Here is an 18,001-nt window from a genome sequence, read left to right on the forward strand (position 1 = left end):
ATGTGCTGCCTTCAGTGGCTCTGCAGAAGTCCCCAGCTGTCTCAATTCTCTTCCCAAAGGCCACAGGTGACTCACCAGGGCACCTGCCCCGAATCCCAGCGAACCCAACTTCTAAGTTTCCAGGGTTGTTCTTCAACGATGCCTAGGGCTCGATTCAGTTACCTAAACACAGGCATGAAGTGTCACCTGTATGGCACCCAGGACATCCACAGGGGCTGATGGACCAGACACAGAAGGCTCATGCACTACTGGAGCAGCAGGTGGAGAACAGGGAAAATGGAGGGCATCTCAAGTGGCATTAAGTCATGTATGTTTAGGCAAGTGAACTGAGCTCGTAGCCTTTGCTAAGGATGCAAGGAGGAAAAAAGAAACCTACCAAAAAAAAAAAAAGCACCACAGTAACTCTTTATGTTAGCTAAGGCACAAAAAAAAAAAAAAAATGTAGTATCGTGACAAAATAATGTTAATTTCTTCCTCTTCTGAGAGAGCATACTTTGGTTTCACCCACACACACGGCTTCTCCAAATCCCAGTATTTCTCTCCATCTTCTCTGCAGTTTCCCTTCCCATTGGTAGGCATTTAGAAAAGGATTTCACTGGTGTGAAAACACATTCCTGTGTTGTACTCTCCTGTGAGAATACGTTCATGCCTTTGAATTCCCCATTAGCAAGTCTCCTTCTAATCACCTTCCTCAGGCAAGCAACGTCCTTCTCTCTGTGCTTTGTATCTGCCTGCCTGGAGCTCAGATGTAATAAACTGGTTTACCCCAGCTAGTAACCATCTCTGTCCAAGGGGGCTTCATTTGATTCAATGATCATTGAAATTTAATAGCCTTAAATAATTAGCCCAGCATCAGGTACAAGAAGCTTTGCTGGGGTTTTCTCAATATGGAGGTGAAGGACAACAGAGGGCAGTTTTCTCTCATGTTAAAAAGCTCATGGTCTGACCTACAAATACATTGAGTCTCCAGTATCAAAGCTTAATTCTTCACAGCCAAATTTCACAAATTGTTACCATGTTTCATGAAATAAGTTAGTCAAATTATAAATGTCAACTACAGATTGTATTCTGTGCACATGTATATATATGTGAATACCCAACTCCCTACTAAATGTCATTCATCCACTTTTAGAAACATTCATATTCAAAATTATTCAGATTTTTTTAAGTGCCTCAGTGACAAGGGAACTTGTACTCTTATGTCAGGTGCCACTGACAATCCAAAGTGCATCTGTTATTAGGCTGTTTGTTTGGTAATTATATGTGGTAATAGGCTTATCTCCTCAAAGGTTTCCTACGTAGCCCACAAATCATATTGAAGTAGAGGGGCTTTGGTACAGAGAAGTTTGATTAAAGAAAAAAACATCTATTGGAAACCATTTTTCCCCAAGACCTAAACTAAAGATAAATGCAAATGATAGTCCATCTGTGCATGCAGAACCTTTTGAAGCATTTGTTCTAGTCTATATGTATTGCCTCTTCAAGTAATTAAGATAGATATGGCCAAATGCAGTATGTTTAATACCAAAAAGCATTGGGTTTTCTCTCCCCACAGTATTACACGTTACAAACTGTATACACCCTAGCCAGGAAGATCTTTTTGTACAAGTCTATCATCATGGCAACCTGCTCCACAGCTAGAGTTCCTACGTGTTGTGGTCATAAAAATGACTGAGATTCCCGAGAGAAGACACCCTACCAAAAGCCAGTTTTGCCTGCACTGAAGTCAACAGCACTCAGTAGCTACCTCAGTAGGAACAGAATCTCATCCCGAGTTAAGAAAAATGCCTGCCGTCAAAATATACCACTTTGTTAATATAAAAAATGCAAGTAAAGAGTCTCTTTTCTAAAAGCAAACATATAGCTGCACTCAAAACACAGAGCAATGGTCTCAGTGCAGGGCCAGAAAGACTTGGGAACTGTAGAAAATATTTCAAGTTCATTAAATACCCCTAGGATGCAATAGCAGAGTGCAAGCCATGAAAATAAATGTTGACACAAAGCAAGCTATTTTTACATAATGACTATTAATTGTGAAGTTCCTTCTGGGCAGCAAATGATAACAACTGTAACACCAGGAAAAGAGTAATTGCTTTGATTCAACATCCCAGCGTTTATCTCCAGATCATAAAAACCCAATCCAAACCCAAACCAACCCCCCAGCCACCTGAACACAACTACTTGAAAGAGGTCTTCATTGTATTTTAGATTGTTAGCCAGCTCAGTCCTTTTAAAGATTCCCCTTATGCCTCATACTTTACCATTTAACATATAGGTTGAATACTCTTTATTAATTTCTATGTTGACCTATTTAAGTGGATTTTTGGCTCACTTGTTTTTTACTAATTAGGTACCATCTTTCAAAGCAGGACAGCTAGAACTTTCAAACAAACTTTTTTTTCACAATAGCCTTTAAAGATGTATTTTTCTTAATATATTACTAACTGTTTCGCTTACGGTCACACAAAGTCTTAAGTGCTTTATCTCTTTCAGGCTTTCCATCCTATTTTTTCAATTTTTTTAAGACTTTTGGTCACAAAATCCAACATCAGAAAAAAAAAAAAAAGAGAAAGAAAAAGGTTACATTCACTGAAGTTTCCTGGAAAATAAGACATATATCCCAAAACAACCACTGAACTTGCGAATTCTGAGTAATTCCCATGAAACAATGTGAATTACCACAAATTCACTATTAACCAGCTATTTCACAACTGCAATGGGACAACCAATCTCAAAAAGCCAAAAACCAGAACATTTACTGGAAAATTACAAATCCTCTTTAAAAACCAAGGTTTTGATCCTTGTAAATTACCACTCCCTGTGCAAGGTTTTTTTTTTTTTTACAGCAATCAACACCAGCTCGCTAGAAGAAATCTCTTCAATTGAAAGTCAGTAATTATAACTAAAATAACTAAATTTGAACTTACCAGTATACAGAGGAAAAGAAAATATTGCTGTTGTTAGGTTAGTTTACGTTGACTGTTTGACAATATTGTTCTGAAGGAGAAAATAATTGTATTCTGTATTTAAAAGAAACCGAAAGCCAGAAATAGAAATAGGCATCAAATCAACCTACAGTGTTTCATCAAGTGATGCACTGTACAGATAAAATCTTGTCAGCCCAGCACTTTACCTGCTCTGCCACACAACTTCACAGCACATAAAGCTTTGTTCATCTTGAAACAACCTCTAGAACTTACATTTCAACGCATATTTCTATACAGTTAGTGAACGTGCATCTTCAGACCACGTTATTTGTACTCTCTCCTTTCTTCCTCTGCAAGCTGCCTATAAGGAATGAAGGGGGTTAAAACGTATGGAACAGGAAGCAGGGCAAATTGCAAAGCCAGAGGCAGCTGGGGAACTCATTATCACTGTCAGAGTTCTAGTCAGGTTTTGCTATTTAATTTTTTTAAACAGGTATTCTAGTAATTATTCCTGAAAGAATGAATTACAGAAGCATACGCATCAAAGAAAGGTGAAGAGGTATAAAATAGTGTTTGTTGCTTATAAAATTAACAAGCAGCCAAGACACATTAATTGAACGCAGCTGCTGGAAGCAAAATCTTTTCCAGCTATGTCAAAACGGATACCAGAATGACTAAAGAGTGGTAAAAAAATGACCTTACTGTGGAACAACATGCTGGCGTGTACACTTTACTACATTTTGTAGCTGGAGTTTGGGTGGGTTTTTTTGTCTTCTCCGTAACTGAACAGAGAAAAATGACTAAGCGTGACCTCTAGTGGCCGTACTGTATAACAACCATAGCAGAGCTCGCAGAGTTCCCTGAGTGCTAACGTGGACATTTATTCGAATCTCTCTGGGAGTATTTTTCAGAAGACGACAAATGGGGTTAAAAATAATACTGCTTAATCGCATTCTCCTTTAAAACAACAATTTTTTACTACACAATTAGATTTATTTATTTTGTGCCTTACAAATTTCAGCTGAGAAAGTAACATGGCAGCAACAAAAAAACAAAACAAAAAAAAAACCCCAACGCATAAAGACGACGAGTACATATATCTAGAGCAACAAAGAACGGGGATGGTAAAACACTGGTTTAACCTTTTACAGACACGGCGCTTGAGCAACGAATCTTTGGCATTGGTTTTGAGAGGATATACTCACCTGCCTTTTCTCTTGATAACTGGAGGCACATTTGCAACTGGAAGCATCTCACTGAAAGGGAGAGCTGTATCTCGGGTGATTTTACCCCAGGATGCTCCAGATGTTAATAAGCCTAGAAAACACCTCAGCCTGGACTATTGTCATACTCAGGTTAAGAAAAAAGAATAATAATAAAAAAAAAAAAACAGTAGTGGAAATGAAGAACTCTCCGTACATAATGCAACCAAATGAAACCAAAGCTTTAGAGAGCAGACAGGGTCGTACCAGCTGACGTGTGTTTTAACGTTGTAGGCAGGTGTAGGACACAAGGACGTAGGAAGCTGCCGAAGTACACACATGAGAGAGAGGTGCGTAGAAGCAGGGAAGGCGGCTCTGCCTGAGGCAGCCTCCGACTACGCGAGGAGGAAAAAGAGAAGTGTCTCCTCATCCAGATGTGCACGGGGGGTGTGCACGGGGGGGCGGGTTCTGAAAAGAACCCGCGTTTTTCAGGAGGGCCTGGCCGCTTCCCCCCGCGACCCTGGGGCCGGGAGCCGCGGCAAACAAGTGATACGGGAGCGACAGGCACTGGCAGCCTTGAATAAGGAGCGAGTGGTGTCGTGCTCGCTTTCAGCTTTTTTGGGGGAAAAACGCCCCCAAAGCGTGTTACTTGGGTTTGGTGGACAACTTCGCCCAAGTGCCGCTTCGCGGGGCCGGCAGCGAAGACGGGCTCTCCCCCGAAGCCCCTCTGCCCGGAGGTGTCCCCGAAGGGACGGGGCGGGGGTGGCGGGAGCCCCGCAGCATCCCTCCGCGCTCCGCTCCGCCATGTGCGCGGGCGGGGGAGGAGGCGTGTCCCCACCCCGCCGCCGCGCCGCCTCCCGCTCTCCTGCCAGCCGGCACCGGCGGAGCGGAGCGGCGCCGGGCGCGGAGCTCCCCGGCCCCGCCATGCCCGCGGCCGCCACCCCGCCCCGGCGGGGCCCCGCGGAGCCGCCCGCCCGCCGGCGCTGAGGCCGCGGCCGCACCTGCGAGCGGCGTCCCCGGAGGGGGCGCGCAACCTCCGCCGCGCCCCGTCTCCCGCGCGGCCGCTGGGGCGCCCCGCGGCGGCGCCTCTCCCGCCTTTCCGACCTCCCCGCCCGCCCCGTCGCCAAGCGGGAGCCGCCAGCGGTGCGAGCAGAGCCGGAGCCGGGGCAGCCTCCGCCGCCCGCGCCGTCCCCCGCCTCGCCGCCCTGCCCTGCCCGCCCTTCCCCTCCTCCGTCCCGCCCAAGCCATGAACTTTGGCCGCGGCCCCCCGGTGGTGTTGAACGTCGGGGGCACCCGGTACTCCTTCTCCCGGGAGGTGCTGAAGGATTTCCCGCTGCGGCGGGTGAGCCGCCTGCACGGCTGCCTCTCGGAGCAGGACGTGCTGGAGGTGTGCGACGACTACGACCGGGAGCGGAACGAGTACTTCTTCGACCGGCACTCGGAGGCCTTCGGCTTCATCATGCTCTACGTGCGGCACGGCCACCTGCGCTTCGTGCCGCACATGTGCGAGCTCTCCTTCTACAACGAGATGATCTACTGGGGGCTGGAGGGCTCCCACCTCGACTACTGCTGCCAGCGCCGCCTCGACGACCGCATGTCCGAGACGTGCACCTACTACACGGCGGAGGAGCCGCCGGGGGAGGCGGCCGGCGGCCCCGAGGGCAAGGGCCGGCGGCCGCCGGCAGCCGAGGGCGGGAAGTGGCTGGAGAGGATGAGGAGGACTTTCGAGGAGCCCACGTCTTCCGTGGCCGCCCAGGTCCTGGCCACCGTCTCCATCCTCTTCGTCATCGTGTCCATGGTGGTGCTGTGCGCCAGCACCCTGCCCGAGTGGCGGGCGCCGGAGAACCGCAGCGTGGAGGAGCAGAGCAGGTACACAGCAGAGTCAGTGAGGGAGCCCTCAGGGTAGGAGGATCCTTTATTTTCCCGCTGTCCGCTCCCCGTGTGTCCCGTCCAGTGTGTCCTGCCCCTCGTCCTGACGGTCCCCGAGTGGCTGTAGCCGCCGCCGCCGGCGATCGCCTGCGCGCCTTAAAACCCCAGCTCTGAACTGGGGAGCCGGGGTGGGAGGGTGAAGGTGGGGGTGTCTCGGGGGAGCGGGCGCTGCCCTGCAGCCCCGGCTCCCACCGGGCGTCTCCCGGTGCAGGGATCGGGGGTGGGAGCGGATCCCGGGGGCGCAGGGAGGAGCCCGGGGCAGGCTGGGGTCTCGGGCGGGCTGGCATCGGAGCAGGTGCCACCGGAATACGGCTCCTCTTCTCCGTAAGGGTGCCTCCGTCCGTGCAGCACCTTGGAGCTGTTAGTCTCCCCCCCTTTTAGGAGCCACGGGATTCCTTACCTACATAAAGAAGTTCAAACACTTGGAAAGTCGCATTAGGTGTTACGACTGGGGGGAAAAAAGGGAAATAAACCCCTAAAAGAGAAGAATGAAATTCCCTTCTCTTTTCCTTCGGGGAGAGCACAATCCTGTATGTATTCTGCTTGTATTCATACAGGTCCTTCTGCTGGAGTGGATCCAGCGCCTGTTACGGTTCTGCTCTTTTAAAATCTTGTTGTGTGGGAACAGCCTTACCCCCGTTCCTCTTTCCATCTCAGGTTCTCTGTCTGGGGAACACAGGAGATGATCAGACTGTGCATTAACCTCTTGCAAATGCCTCATATAAGCACCCCAGTATGAATGTAACAGATGTTTACATTTCCCTTTGATAAAACGTGTGGAAGCACACTAAACATTGCAAAACATTTGCAGAAACCAGGCCATGGGGTATAAGGCTCAATCCTGAGCTGTACTAGTAAGAACGAACCTTTTTTCATCTTCTTTGTGACCTCAGCTTAGGGTTACATCAATGCAACTCTGCTGACTTCAGTATCATCGCACTCTCTCGCTCTTCTGTTCCGAAGAGAACAGAATCAAGACCACTCCAGTAGGATTTCTCCCATAAATAAGACTGACGTATAAAGAATGAAGGAAACATTTCTTGTATTTGCTAGATTCTCCCTTCTTTTAGAACAGACAGAATATTCAACAAAAAGTTTTCAGCTTCTGCTCAGCTAAAGGGGCCCTACAGTGAAATCGCAGCCTTGCCATTATGAAATCATCATCTTTTACCATAGAGTTAATTGGAATGTGATATATTATATCTTAGTAGCCAAATTAATTCCTTGGAAAGTATTTTTGTAGTTTCCATTAGCTTAATGGAAAACGGCACCTGTATTTCTCATTGTAGCTGAGCCAAAGATTTAATTGTATGAACAAAAAGAAAGCAGATAGAGATTGAGAAGCTGTTGATTCCTGTTTAGATTCAGATATGTCAAAAGTTGCTCTTACAGGTTCTTCCAGCTAAAAAGCCTTACTTAAGCTTTGCAAGGTTACTTCAAAGGGCAGATACTCTGGGTGATCTTTTTGTAAAGCAGCAAATTGCTTAGATACCCCCAACAGACAGAAAATAGATGCAATGCTACCATAGCACTAATGACATCGGTCGTATCTTTGTTCACATCTTCATGGCGTGGGAGTCAACAATTTTTCTCTTACTGAAAGAGTTCAACTTGCAGAGGAACAAGGCATATGACGCGTAATTTTCCTTTCATAGCACCTATGTCTTCAAGAATGTGCATGTATTATATACACACATAATTTTACTCTTCTGAATGATTGCATATTGTATACGCAGTGTTTGAAGGATAAGGTCCTAAATACTTGTAAGGTACAGTGTAGCCAAGCACTGCACAGGGCAGTGACGGCTGCTTTTAAAACCAGAAGGACCACTGTCAATGGTAGGGTGAGTTTCTTCAGTACTGGTTATAGTACTGGTGATTTTGTGGTTACAACCACACAAAAAAAAAAGAGAACAGTAAAAGTTTGGGCTGAACAGTATCTAACGTTCTTCTTGCAAAAATCTGTTGCATATAAACACCAATACAGGCTGGTTTGTTTCATGTGTGACTTAACCTACTGGCTCTCACTGCACAGGAACTGATAGCAATTTAATGGCAAACACATAGAAAACAGATAAAAATGTGTTCCTTTCTGTCCACAGCTGGTCACCTGCTGAGGTGGCCTTGTTCTCTTACAGGAGCCACTCCTTTCTTTATTGCATATGCTGCATCATCACTAAAATGCCTGTTATATCTGGAAAACAAGGTGTGAGCTACAATTGCTTTTAAGTGAGTGAGCCAGTTTAGTTACACCTACTTACACATGCCATGGGATTTGACCTAACATGCCCAGTTGTCACCTGGCTATATTTACCTTTATTTGTTTATATTTTGTTTTGTTTGTAGTTATTTCATTTTAAATGAGTTAGGTTTTCAAAACCTGAGTAGCTAAGTGGCTTATTTGAAAGTCTGACCACAGAAATCACACAGGAGTGTCTGGGATTGTGTACTCTGTCAATGCTGTCCATCTTAGGCGAGAAGGCTTTTAAAAATCTGGCCACTAGTTTCTGACGCATTTAAAAATTTGAAGCCAAATTCTGTTTTTTTGTTTATTAACCAAGGTTCCTCATCTAAATAAAGAAATTCTATCTAACATGATAATACAATAATTATTTTTTTTTTGTCAAGAGCAATTGTGACATTGATTCTGTATGCAAGAAAGTTTTGACTCACATGGCACTGTAATTACTAGTATGAAGACTTTACATTATTCTAAAAACATATTTTTAAAAGTTCTAGAAATGAAAATTGAATGGGCTTATGTCTAAGTCCTTCAGCTGTAGATGTTGGATGTAACCGACTATTCAGATCAGCACAAGCCACTGCTTAGAAGAGGTGAGAACTACCTCATGAAATTCAGCAACTTTGATAATAGTCTCTCACACACTTACTAATAAAAACCCCTGTCCTTCCCTCAATGTTATGTTAGAGTTCAGAAAGGTGCCACATGGATAATTTTCGTGGCTGAAGTGTGGTAACCATCCCCAGAACTGCTTTGGGCAGCTGCAGTGGAAACAGCTCTAGGAGCGTGTCTCCAGTTTACCTGGACATCATCTCTAGAAGTGAGGGTGTCACCAACTCTCTAATTTAGAAAATCAGCCCCTTTAATGAGGTTTGCAGTGAGGGTTACTCCGGCTGCCAGCTAATACCCAGCTGTGTTTATTTTTCTTGTATGAACACCTCTTCACCACAAGAAGAATTGAGTCTACCAAACTTTTCTCAGAAACCATTATGTTCTTACGACTTTTCATGGTGACCACACCCTCAAAGGGTGAGCAGCCTATGGCTGTTTCAAATCCTTTGGAGTAACACCTTTCAGAAGGCAACAAAGAACTCCACAAGTAAGTCTTTTTGAGGAGAGAGAGGTGGGGAATCTGACCTCTGAATTTCACAGATCTTACAGACACTGACAGTCTAATTCCCTGATGTGCAGAGGGATTGCCTTCCCCAGGCCTGTTCTCAGGATGAGGGATGAGTTATTAAATTTCTTGCATTTTAAGATTTTTGCTCTCTTCCCTGCCTTGGCACGTTTCACTTATCAGAGCTAAAGATTTGCATCAGATTTGCACAGTTTAGGAGCAGACAGCAGGGACACCTGTCTCCCCTTCTGTTGCTTCTGGCAATTTCAAGTCATCTTTGCTCTCCTCTGAACTGTGCCAGCAGACGCATACTGCGAGCCTCTGATCAGGGACCTGTCCATAAACTGATCACAAGCATAATCTTTTGGGGAGACCTTATCAAGCCTGTAATAGGAAGTCATTTGAAGCTGCTTGACTTACTGCCAGCACAGTTCTATCCACCTGCCTTTAAACTCTTTTTCTAATGCTAAATATGAGTAGCTTGTTAGCACAAGGGAGAGGCTGTTGCCCCTTTTCCACTTACTAATCGTGATTAAATTTGTATTGAAAGAATCGCTTGGTTATCAAGCCTATATGATTGCTGTATTCTTAAGCAAAAGCAAATAAACACAGTAACTTCTCCAAACAGCATCTCTCAACAGATGCCAGCGGGCTTTTTTTTTTTTCCCATCTCTGCAAAACATCAGCTTAAAAAGTTGCATTTGAATTTTAGACACACAAAAATCATTATTCATTTACGGTGGCAGAATTTCAGAACACCCAAATGCTTACGTCCAACATCTGTTAAAAAAAAGGAAGGACTTCTTTCATGGGTAAGATCTAACCTATTTTTACCTACTATCTAACCACATTTTTACTAAGTTAAAACAGTAGGCTGAAGGTAAAGAATGGAACTACAGGCCTAAGTTAAAACCATGGACTTCTTCTAATGAATTCACAAGCTTTTTGAAAAATAGAGATAACAGACGTGTATCACTGTGTGACCACAGGAGAGCCTTAACAAACTCACCAGGGCTAGATGCCACTTGTGTTCACAGTAGCTGGAAAAGATGCTGAGGACCCCAGGGCTCAAAATGTTCATATCCAGGTATCCTGAGAGCTGTGAAAGGCACTTGTCCCTTCCCTGGGGAGTGCTGGGTCATTACAGCCTCCCACATAAGGCACCAAAGTTTAATGTATCAAGACATACTATTTCTACCAAAGCAGGGACAGAATGGAAACAAGCCAGCAAGGTTTTTAACGCAGGGAAAGAAGCTGTTCTGTGGCCCTTACTCTGCAGTTTGTAGAGAGACAGAAACTCTGTTGATTTCAAAAGGATTAAAAAAAAAAACCAAACAACCACATATTTGCTGAAATGACTAGAGTCTTCCTGAGCAGGAATTTGATCATTCTGGCTACTGTGTGGATGTTTTTCAGGTTTAATGTGCTTTACATGGATATAGGCTTTAGCAACAATTTAACAAATCAGTGCTGACGGACTTTAATCTTTAATCCTGTCATATACTGTCTTTAATCATATCATCTGTTTTCCTCATGTGTCCTGTTGATGTGTATATTTTATTTACAAGCTTAATAGATAACAGTGCCACTAATGAATATTTTGGCTAGATTTCAACCAACTCACCAGAGGATGTTGAAAGTATACAAATTGGCATACTGGAGCAAAGAATAATGCTAAATTGAAATATTCTAAGACATTCACAATATGATTTTTTTTTTTAGTAATAACAAACTAGTCTTGCTAGTGATTGAAAAAATTTCTGGTTTAACTCATTGTACATAAAATAGCTTATTCTGAAAGGAAGTTATCAGATGGAACAGAAAATTGAACAGTGATGGGATTACAGCAGAAATGAAGCTCACAAAAGGCTTGATTTTCCATTTATGGACAAAAGACTCATTAGAGAAATCTTGAAAGACATAAGTACCAAGAGGCTTAAAATTTTAGGAGAAAACCCCTCTTTCACGTGCTTAGGTCTGGGACAATGAACAGTTAAGTTTGAGCAGAAATAACCTAAAACTGAATAAAAATCAGGACTTATTTTCTCTGATTATTCAAAAATTTTGTGGGGAATCATCAAGGAAACACTTCATGAGTTTGTTTTTAATTTTCCTTCTTCTTTTTGAATACCAGCTATTTTAAAACAACTGATGGGGGGAAAAAAAAGCCCAACCAAAAACTGTGATGGAAATTTATAAAATAGTTACTACATTTTACCAAATAAAGCTCATGATTTAGTTACATAGTTATAGATTTTAATACAGCATTATGGCAGGAACAGGCAATAAAAGGCATTCTGTCCTGTGAATATGCAGCAAATGATTTAAGAATTGATTACAGGAGATACAGTAGCTTTAGTCTTCCAAGTGCATGCATTTTATTTGGCTTTAACTTCATACTCAGTTAAGTTCTCTTGAGGATTAACTGTTAAAATTTGTTTTCCTTGTTAGATGTTATTTATCCATTAACAAGGTTAGCCATAAAGATAAGTCACTACAAGGAGAGGTAGACTTGATCTGAAAGGGAAACATAGTATGAAGCACTCCAGTTTTCCCAACAGGCCAGAGGTTTCTAGTTCTTCTCACCAAAGCACTCGTGATTTACCAGGACTGAAAATAAGGGACACCTTTCTTCATTATCTTTTCCCTCGCCAGGATGCACATAATTGATGAGAAAGAAGGATAGATGTAGAATGGAGAAATGGAAGTGCAATATATAACGGAGTGGCAGTAATGCATCTCCCACTGTCCTGATCTTGCTTTGTCTTTTTTGCATCAGTGATATTCCTTAGCTCCCTTCAAACCTATTCTACAATAAAAGGCTTCCTCAGTCCTTCCTACTGAAGTATAACCGATTTACAGTATCTCTTGTGCTAGGAACTGCCAGAGTAAAACAATGGATTGATCATGTTTCGTGGATTTTTACTTGCACAACTATTCCCCAAAGTTATAGTGGACCACTGAATCAACGTTGATTCATAAAGGAGATTTCTACTGAATCACAACAACCAGGACCTAACTTCCTTAAAGATCAACTCAGAGATAACCTGACTAATTTGTGACAAAATGGAGGAAACACACTTTTCCAACATTTTCAGGGCATCAGGAGGAAATAACCAGTGAAAAAGCTTTAAATTGTATAATTACGAATTGCTTTTCATTTAAATGCTCCATGTCATAGGATACTGGCAGCACTACCAGCGAAATTTCATAAAATGTAACAAAATAGACTGTTGGGATTGTTGAATATTCCTGGCTAAAACTTTCTATCTAGACACAGTTTTTCTTTTAATCATTACATGAGGTCTGAACTAGCCAACGTATAAGTACATTCAGACTTTTATCAGTGTGTCCATTACTGTGATCTTGCTGTTTGACTGATTTTACTAGGGGAAGTCTTAGGTATTTCCTCATCATGTGTAAAAAGCATTTAAGAGAACTTAACCATTAATATTTTTTTCTTGATTTTTTTCCAACATAAAGGAACGATAATCCACATTCATACAATAACTTTCACATATTCTGTACATGACTTTTGTTTGGAAGACGTTATGATCTGAGCATTTTTTAAAAGAAATTAAATCTGCATTTGAGGCAGTTATCACTCACTGTAATTACTAAAAGAAGCACTAATATTTTCAAAAGATTAATTTTTAAAAGAACACATAATTCTTAAGAGCAATCTATTTTTGAAATTCACAGGTCTTTCCATCGAAAGGTGCTAACATGAACAAGTGTTTTATAAGCCCTTTATGAAGAAAGGCCACTTGCTTACAGAACTTTCATTGTTATTCATGAAAAAAGAAAAACAAGGTCTGATTTTATGTGAATAACTATTTCCTTAAGTAATTAATTTATGTTCATTTAAATTTGCTGTGGCTGGAATTATGATGTTACATCAACTGACCGTTACTGTTTTCTCCATTTTTTAGTGTAAAACTTAAGTGAATGAATGAATGAATAAAATTGAACTAATAAAAAATAAATAAAACTTTAGTGTATGGAACTTTTACAAAAGTTATAGAGTCTATTAGTAAAATTACAGCAGTTACAGAATAATATTGTCTTTCTAACAGGCTACTGTCTTAATAATAACAATAGATTTTAGAACTGGTAAAAAATTATGCAGATGTGTTAGGGAAGCAAAATTTTAGGTTTGAAATTACAGATTTTTACTTGCAAATCATTATGTTACTACAGACACTACCTTGTTAGGATCCTCGCAGTAGCAAAAAAAAGCTCTGGTTGTATGTTATATTTTCAAATCCCCAATCTCACGTCAGTTTGGTTTCAGACCTGTTGGTATGAGAAGGCATTGGTGATTGGCTTTTTCTTGGCTCAAACTGTTAGTGGAAAAAGATAAACACAGGAAAGAGGGAAAGATTAGCTCCCATTCCCTCCTGTATTAAACAAGTGAGCACAGTCTGAATTCTTAAGAAAAGGGTTATTTTCAAATGGGAGATTTGAGACTACACGCACAACAGTTATTAAATAACTATATAACATGCACAACAGTTATTAAATAACTAATTTAATCTTCTGTTTCTGCCTTCCATTGGTTTCAAGTTGAGATATTCTCAAGTCTCATTCACTGCACTGGGACTTGAAAATATTCAGGAACACACTGAAATCACCTTCCAGGATTCCTTTTCTTTTTTCTTATTTGTATTTGTCAAGAAGGTGATCTTGCCTATTTCTCTGGTTACCTTGACATTCTTGCTGCAACACGTTTATGTGCAGTTACATTTAAAACAAAAGAAAAAAAATCAGTAATGCAGAGCATGGTGGTAAATAGGAGGACCCAAGCTTATTACTTTGTGTACACAATGATGAAAAATAAAATGCCATCTATATTTAGTGGCAGTACCTATAAAGTTCTGAATATAGTTCTAGGTAAGCACCTGTTTGGGATGCAAATCAGATAGACTGGTTTAGGTCGGTTCCTGAAGAGCCAATTTGCATGAATTATCCAATGCAAAAGCTCATTTCTGCCTACTCCATCTTCACTTCCATTTTAGTTTTCCAATCTGGTTCTATACATTGCTGTTCATAACTAGCCAGTGCACTGATCCACAGACCTTTGCATTCCCAAGTGGATCAAGCCTCATAGACTTAAAACAAACAAAAAAATTAATAAAATCCACCAAAGTCCAACCAACAACAACAACAAAAAAGAGTTCTAGATAATGTTACACATTGGCATTGGTGGCATAGGTAGCAGTAGCAATCTATAATTCAAAGAAAATGATCAGTGAGTAAATTCTTAGCAATGATCAGTTTAAAATCCTCACTAGATCCTCAGGTCAATTGCTGAAATCTGGTGCTACATGCGTAGGATAAGAATAGCATGGCTTTCTGTTTGTCATTTGTGAAGCTCCGAGTGTCAGTTTGGTAATATCTGTGAACAACCCAAACATCCACTAAGGCTTTTGCACAGAACATAAATACTGTACTTTGTTTCTTTTGACAGGATAATTGAAGCTATCTGCATAGGCTGGTTCACTGCAGAGTGCATTGTGAGGTTCATCGTCTCCAAAAACAAGTGTGAGTTTGTCAGAAGACCTCTCAACATTATTGATTTACTGGCAATTACTCCTTACTACATCTCTGTTCTAATGACAGTTTTCACAGGGGAAAATTCACAGCTTCAGAGGGCCGGAGTCACCTTGAGGGTCTTAAGAATGATGAGGATTTTTTGGGTGATTAAACTGGCTCGTCATTTCATTGGCCTTCAAACACTTGGTCTGACTCTGAAGCGTTGTTACCGAGAGATGGTGATGCTACTTGTCTTTATCTGTGTTGCTATGGCAATTTTCAGTGCACTTTCCCAGCTTCTTGAAAATGGGCTGGACTTGGGAACAAAGAATAAGGATTATGCCAGCATTCCTGCTGCTTGTTGGTGGGTGATCATCTCGATGACCACGGTTGGTTATGGTGACATGTGTCCCATCACTGTACCAGGAAGGATTCTTGGAGGAATTTGTGTGGTTAGTGGCATCGTTTTACTAGCCTTGCCGATCACTTTCATTTATCACAGCTTTGTGCAATGCTACCATGAGCTCAAGTTCCGATCCGCTAGGTACAGTAGAAGCCTCTCTGCTGAATTCTTAAATTGACCAAACTTGCATTCTGTTGTAGTTACTTGCTAAGCTTTGTCTTAGAAGAGAATGGTGGAAGGTCCCTTCTCGTGTCCTCCTTGACTGGATGGTCCTATGGAACAACATTCTCGCCAGCCTGGAGAAAGCCCGTCACCATTCAGACAGGAAGGATGGCCATCTGCCTTGGGCACCTTGCAGGGAGTTTTAAATTTGAGAGAACAAAATTAACAAAAGAGGATTCAGAAGTCCTCAGTCAGACTAGTTTGGTCTTCAGTTTGCCTTTCCACACAAAAGCAGAACAAAACATGGGCTTAACACTGAGATCTGTCATTCCCATAATTACATCCTATACCAGTCTAAGCAACGTGTAGCAGAAGTTTTTCAAACATTTCAATATCTAAATGCTCCATAGAGTCATTGACAACTTCTTGCCTGAAGTATCTCCACTTTTAACTCAGATAAGCAAACTAGATACTGAAGGAGAATCGCTGCTACTTTTGAGGTTCGCAACAGAGTAGAGCTGTTCTGTAACTCAGGAAAGATGAAGAATATAGGTCTGTAGGGCAAAAAATCTTGAGGCCCAATTCTGATCTTTGATGAAGCACAATCTTCTGTAAAACCAGTGAAGTTAGTGGCGTTGCTCTGAATTTCATAATTCAAAGAAGTGCAAGAAGTGCACCTTTGAATGTTGTAGCAAGAACTTCCTTAGCCACAATTAATTTAAATGGAACCAAATCGTTAGTAGAAGCAAGTGTTGTACTTTATAAAGATCAGCATAAAAAATTGGGCATTGATAAATATATTTTCTGGTACTTGGTGAGGGAGCTATCCAGATTTTATGTACATTCAGTTCCACTCCATCCACCTGAAGTTACAGACTCGTAAGCATAGATGTTTTTTCCCCCCTTTTAATTAAACATATACATCATAGTGAAAGTTCTCCAAGACAAATTATAAGATTCCATCATTTGAAGCAGTCTGGAGAAAGCACTGGAAAACAAGAGTAGCTGCTTCCTGTCAGATAAGACTTTTCATCATCTTTAAATTCTGCAATCCTTACTGAAGGATACGCTTTACTGTAATGGAAGTTTTAAAAATAATTGTAAAAAGCGCAGAGCATACCAAAGAAAGTAAAATATAGAAGTGTGAGTTGCACTCAGCAAAATGGTGTATTCTCCAATGTAACTAGAAAATTAAAGTGAATCAGGTTAGGTTCTGAAATATTGTTCACTACATTTCTTGTGTAGTACTGCTTAATAGAATCATTCAGTATAACTCTGAAAGGCTGCTATATAGAAATGTGCAGTTAGATACTAAAACACATTACAGTACAGCTTTACAAATTTGGGTACCAATAAACATCAACAGGGAGCTTTGTTATTAACATGGAAGTTCAGAGTCGTCAGCATAGTTGAATTTGGTGCGCTTGCCTGAAAATACTGCATTTACTATTACTGTGCTGTAGAAGCATCTTTTATATACATATTTGTTAAAAGCTTTAGAAGTAAAATGACCACCACCTAGAAAACACATCTCTGGAATTGCTCACTCAAAGAAAAGTACCACATTGGTCAGTAACCAGTACATTGAAGGCTCCACTCTGAGACCTGAAAAATTCATTATCATTTTAAGTGGTCTTAGTGTTTAGTAGTCTTAAAGAATTACATTGCAAACAAAAGTTTTCTGGAGACCTGAAAAGAATTTTAGTAGCCTTCTTACAGACGAGCAGTAGTTTTTCAAGGTTACATTATTAAATAACGTTACAGCCATACCTCTGTTTCTTGCCACTGACGCGTTCTGGTGTTCAGGTTAGCTCTGTAGTTCCTGTACTCCTATATTTATGCCTTTTATATCAGAATCATGTCGTTAGAAACCAGCTCCAGCATTCCACAGAGAGGTGAATATGAGATAAGCAAAAATTTCTTTCTTGGGTGAGATTCACAGCTGATGTTAGTTAGGCAAGTTGTGACTTCAGAGACACATAGATGTTTTACACCAGCGGAGATGCTGGCTCTGTATTCCTGCATGTGTACCTATATATATCCTGCATATATTATATATTATAGTCAGTCAAAATGTTTTTTTTTTTCTCTCCTTACAAAAAATTTCCTCCTTGACAAAATTGAAATTTCAGACTTAAAGCCAAACACAGCTGTTGAAGAAAATGACATTTTCATCTTCTAATGAAAAGTTTATTTTGACAGTATCAAAATCATTTTCAAGGAGAAAATAGCTATTTTTTTGTATTCTGCTCCATTTTTTTTCTCCATTAAAAATAGGTAAAAAAAAACCCACATAAGAAGTTAGCCCTACAGATTTTCATATGCTGTTTTTATTGCTTGGGAAAAATAGTGTTTTTCATAAAACGCCTTAAAACTTACTTTGTCTTTTGTCCGTATATTGTATTTAACCAAACCAATACTCTGAGATACAACCCTCCTCCCACAAAACGCCCAAACCATCATCACGATGACAATAGTTTGAAA

General features: G+C 41.3%; 1 protein-coding gene across 1 annotated transcript; it reads left to right on the forward strand.

Annotated features, from left to right (window-relative positions):
* The first annotated feature begins 5,375 nt into the window (after window positions 1–5,375).
* On the forward strand, window positions 5,376–15,533 carry KCNG3 (potassium voltage-gated channel modifier subfamily G member 3). The gene is made up of 2 exons (XM_074169078.1): window positions 5,376–5,998; window positions 14,888–15,533. Exons 1-2 carry the CDS (start codon window positions 5,376–5,378, stop codon window positions 15,531–15,533), a joined length of 1,269 nt encoding a protein of 422 aa, XP_074025179.1.
* Window positions 15,534–18,001: the final 2,468 nt, after the last annotated feature.

This window comes from Numenius arquata, chromosome 2 (assembly GCF_964106895.1).
Source record: "Numenius arquata chromosome 2, bNumArq3.hap1.1, whole genome shotgun sequence".
Classification (NCBI taxonomy): Eukaryota; Metazoa; Chordata; class Aves; order Charadriiformes; family Scolopacidae; genus Numenius; species Numenius arquata.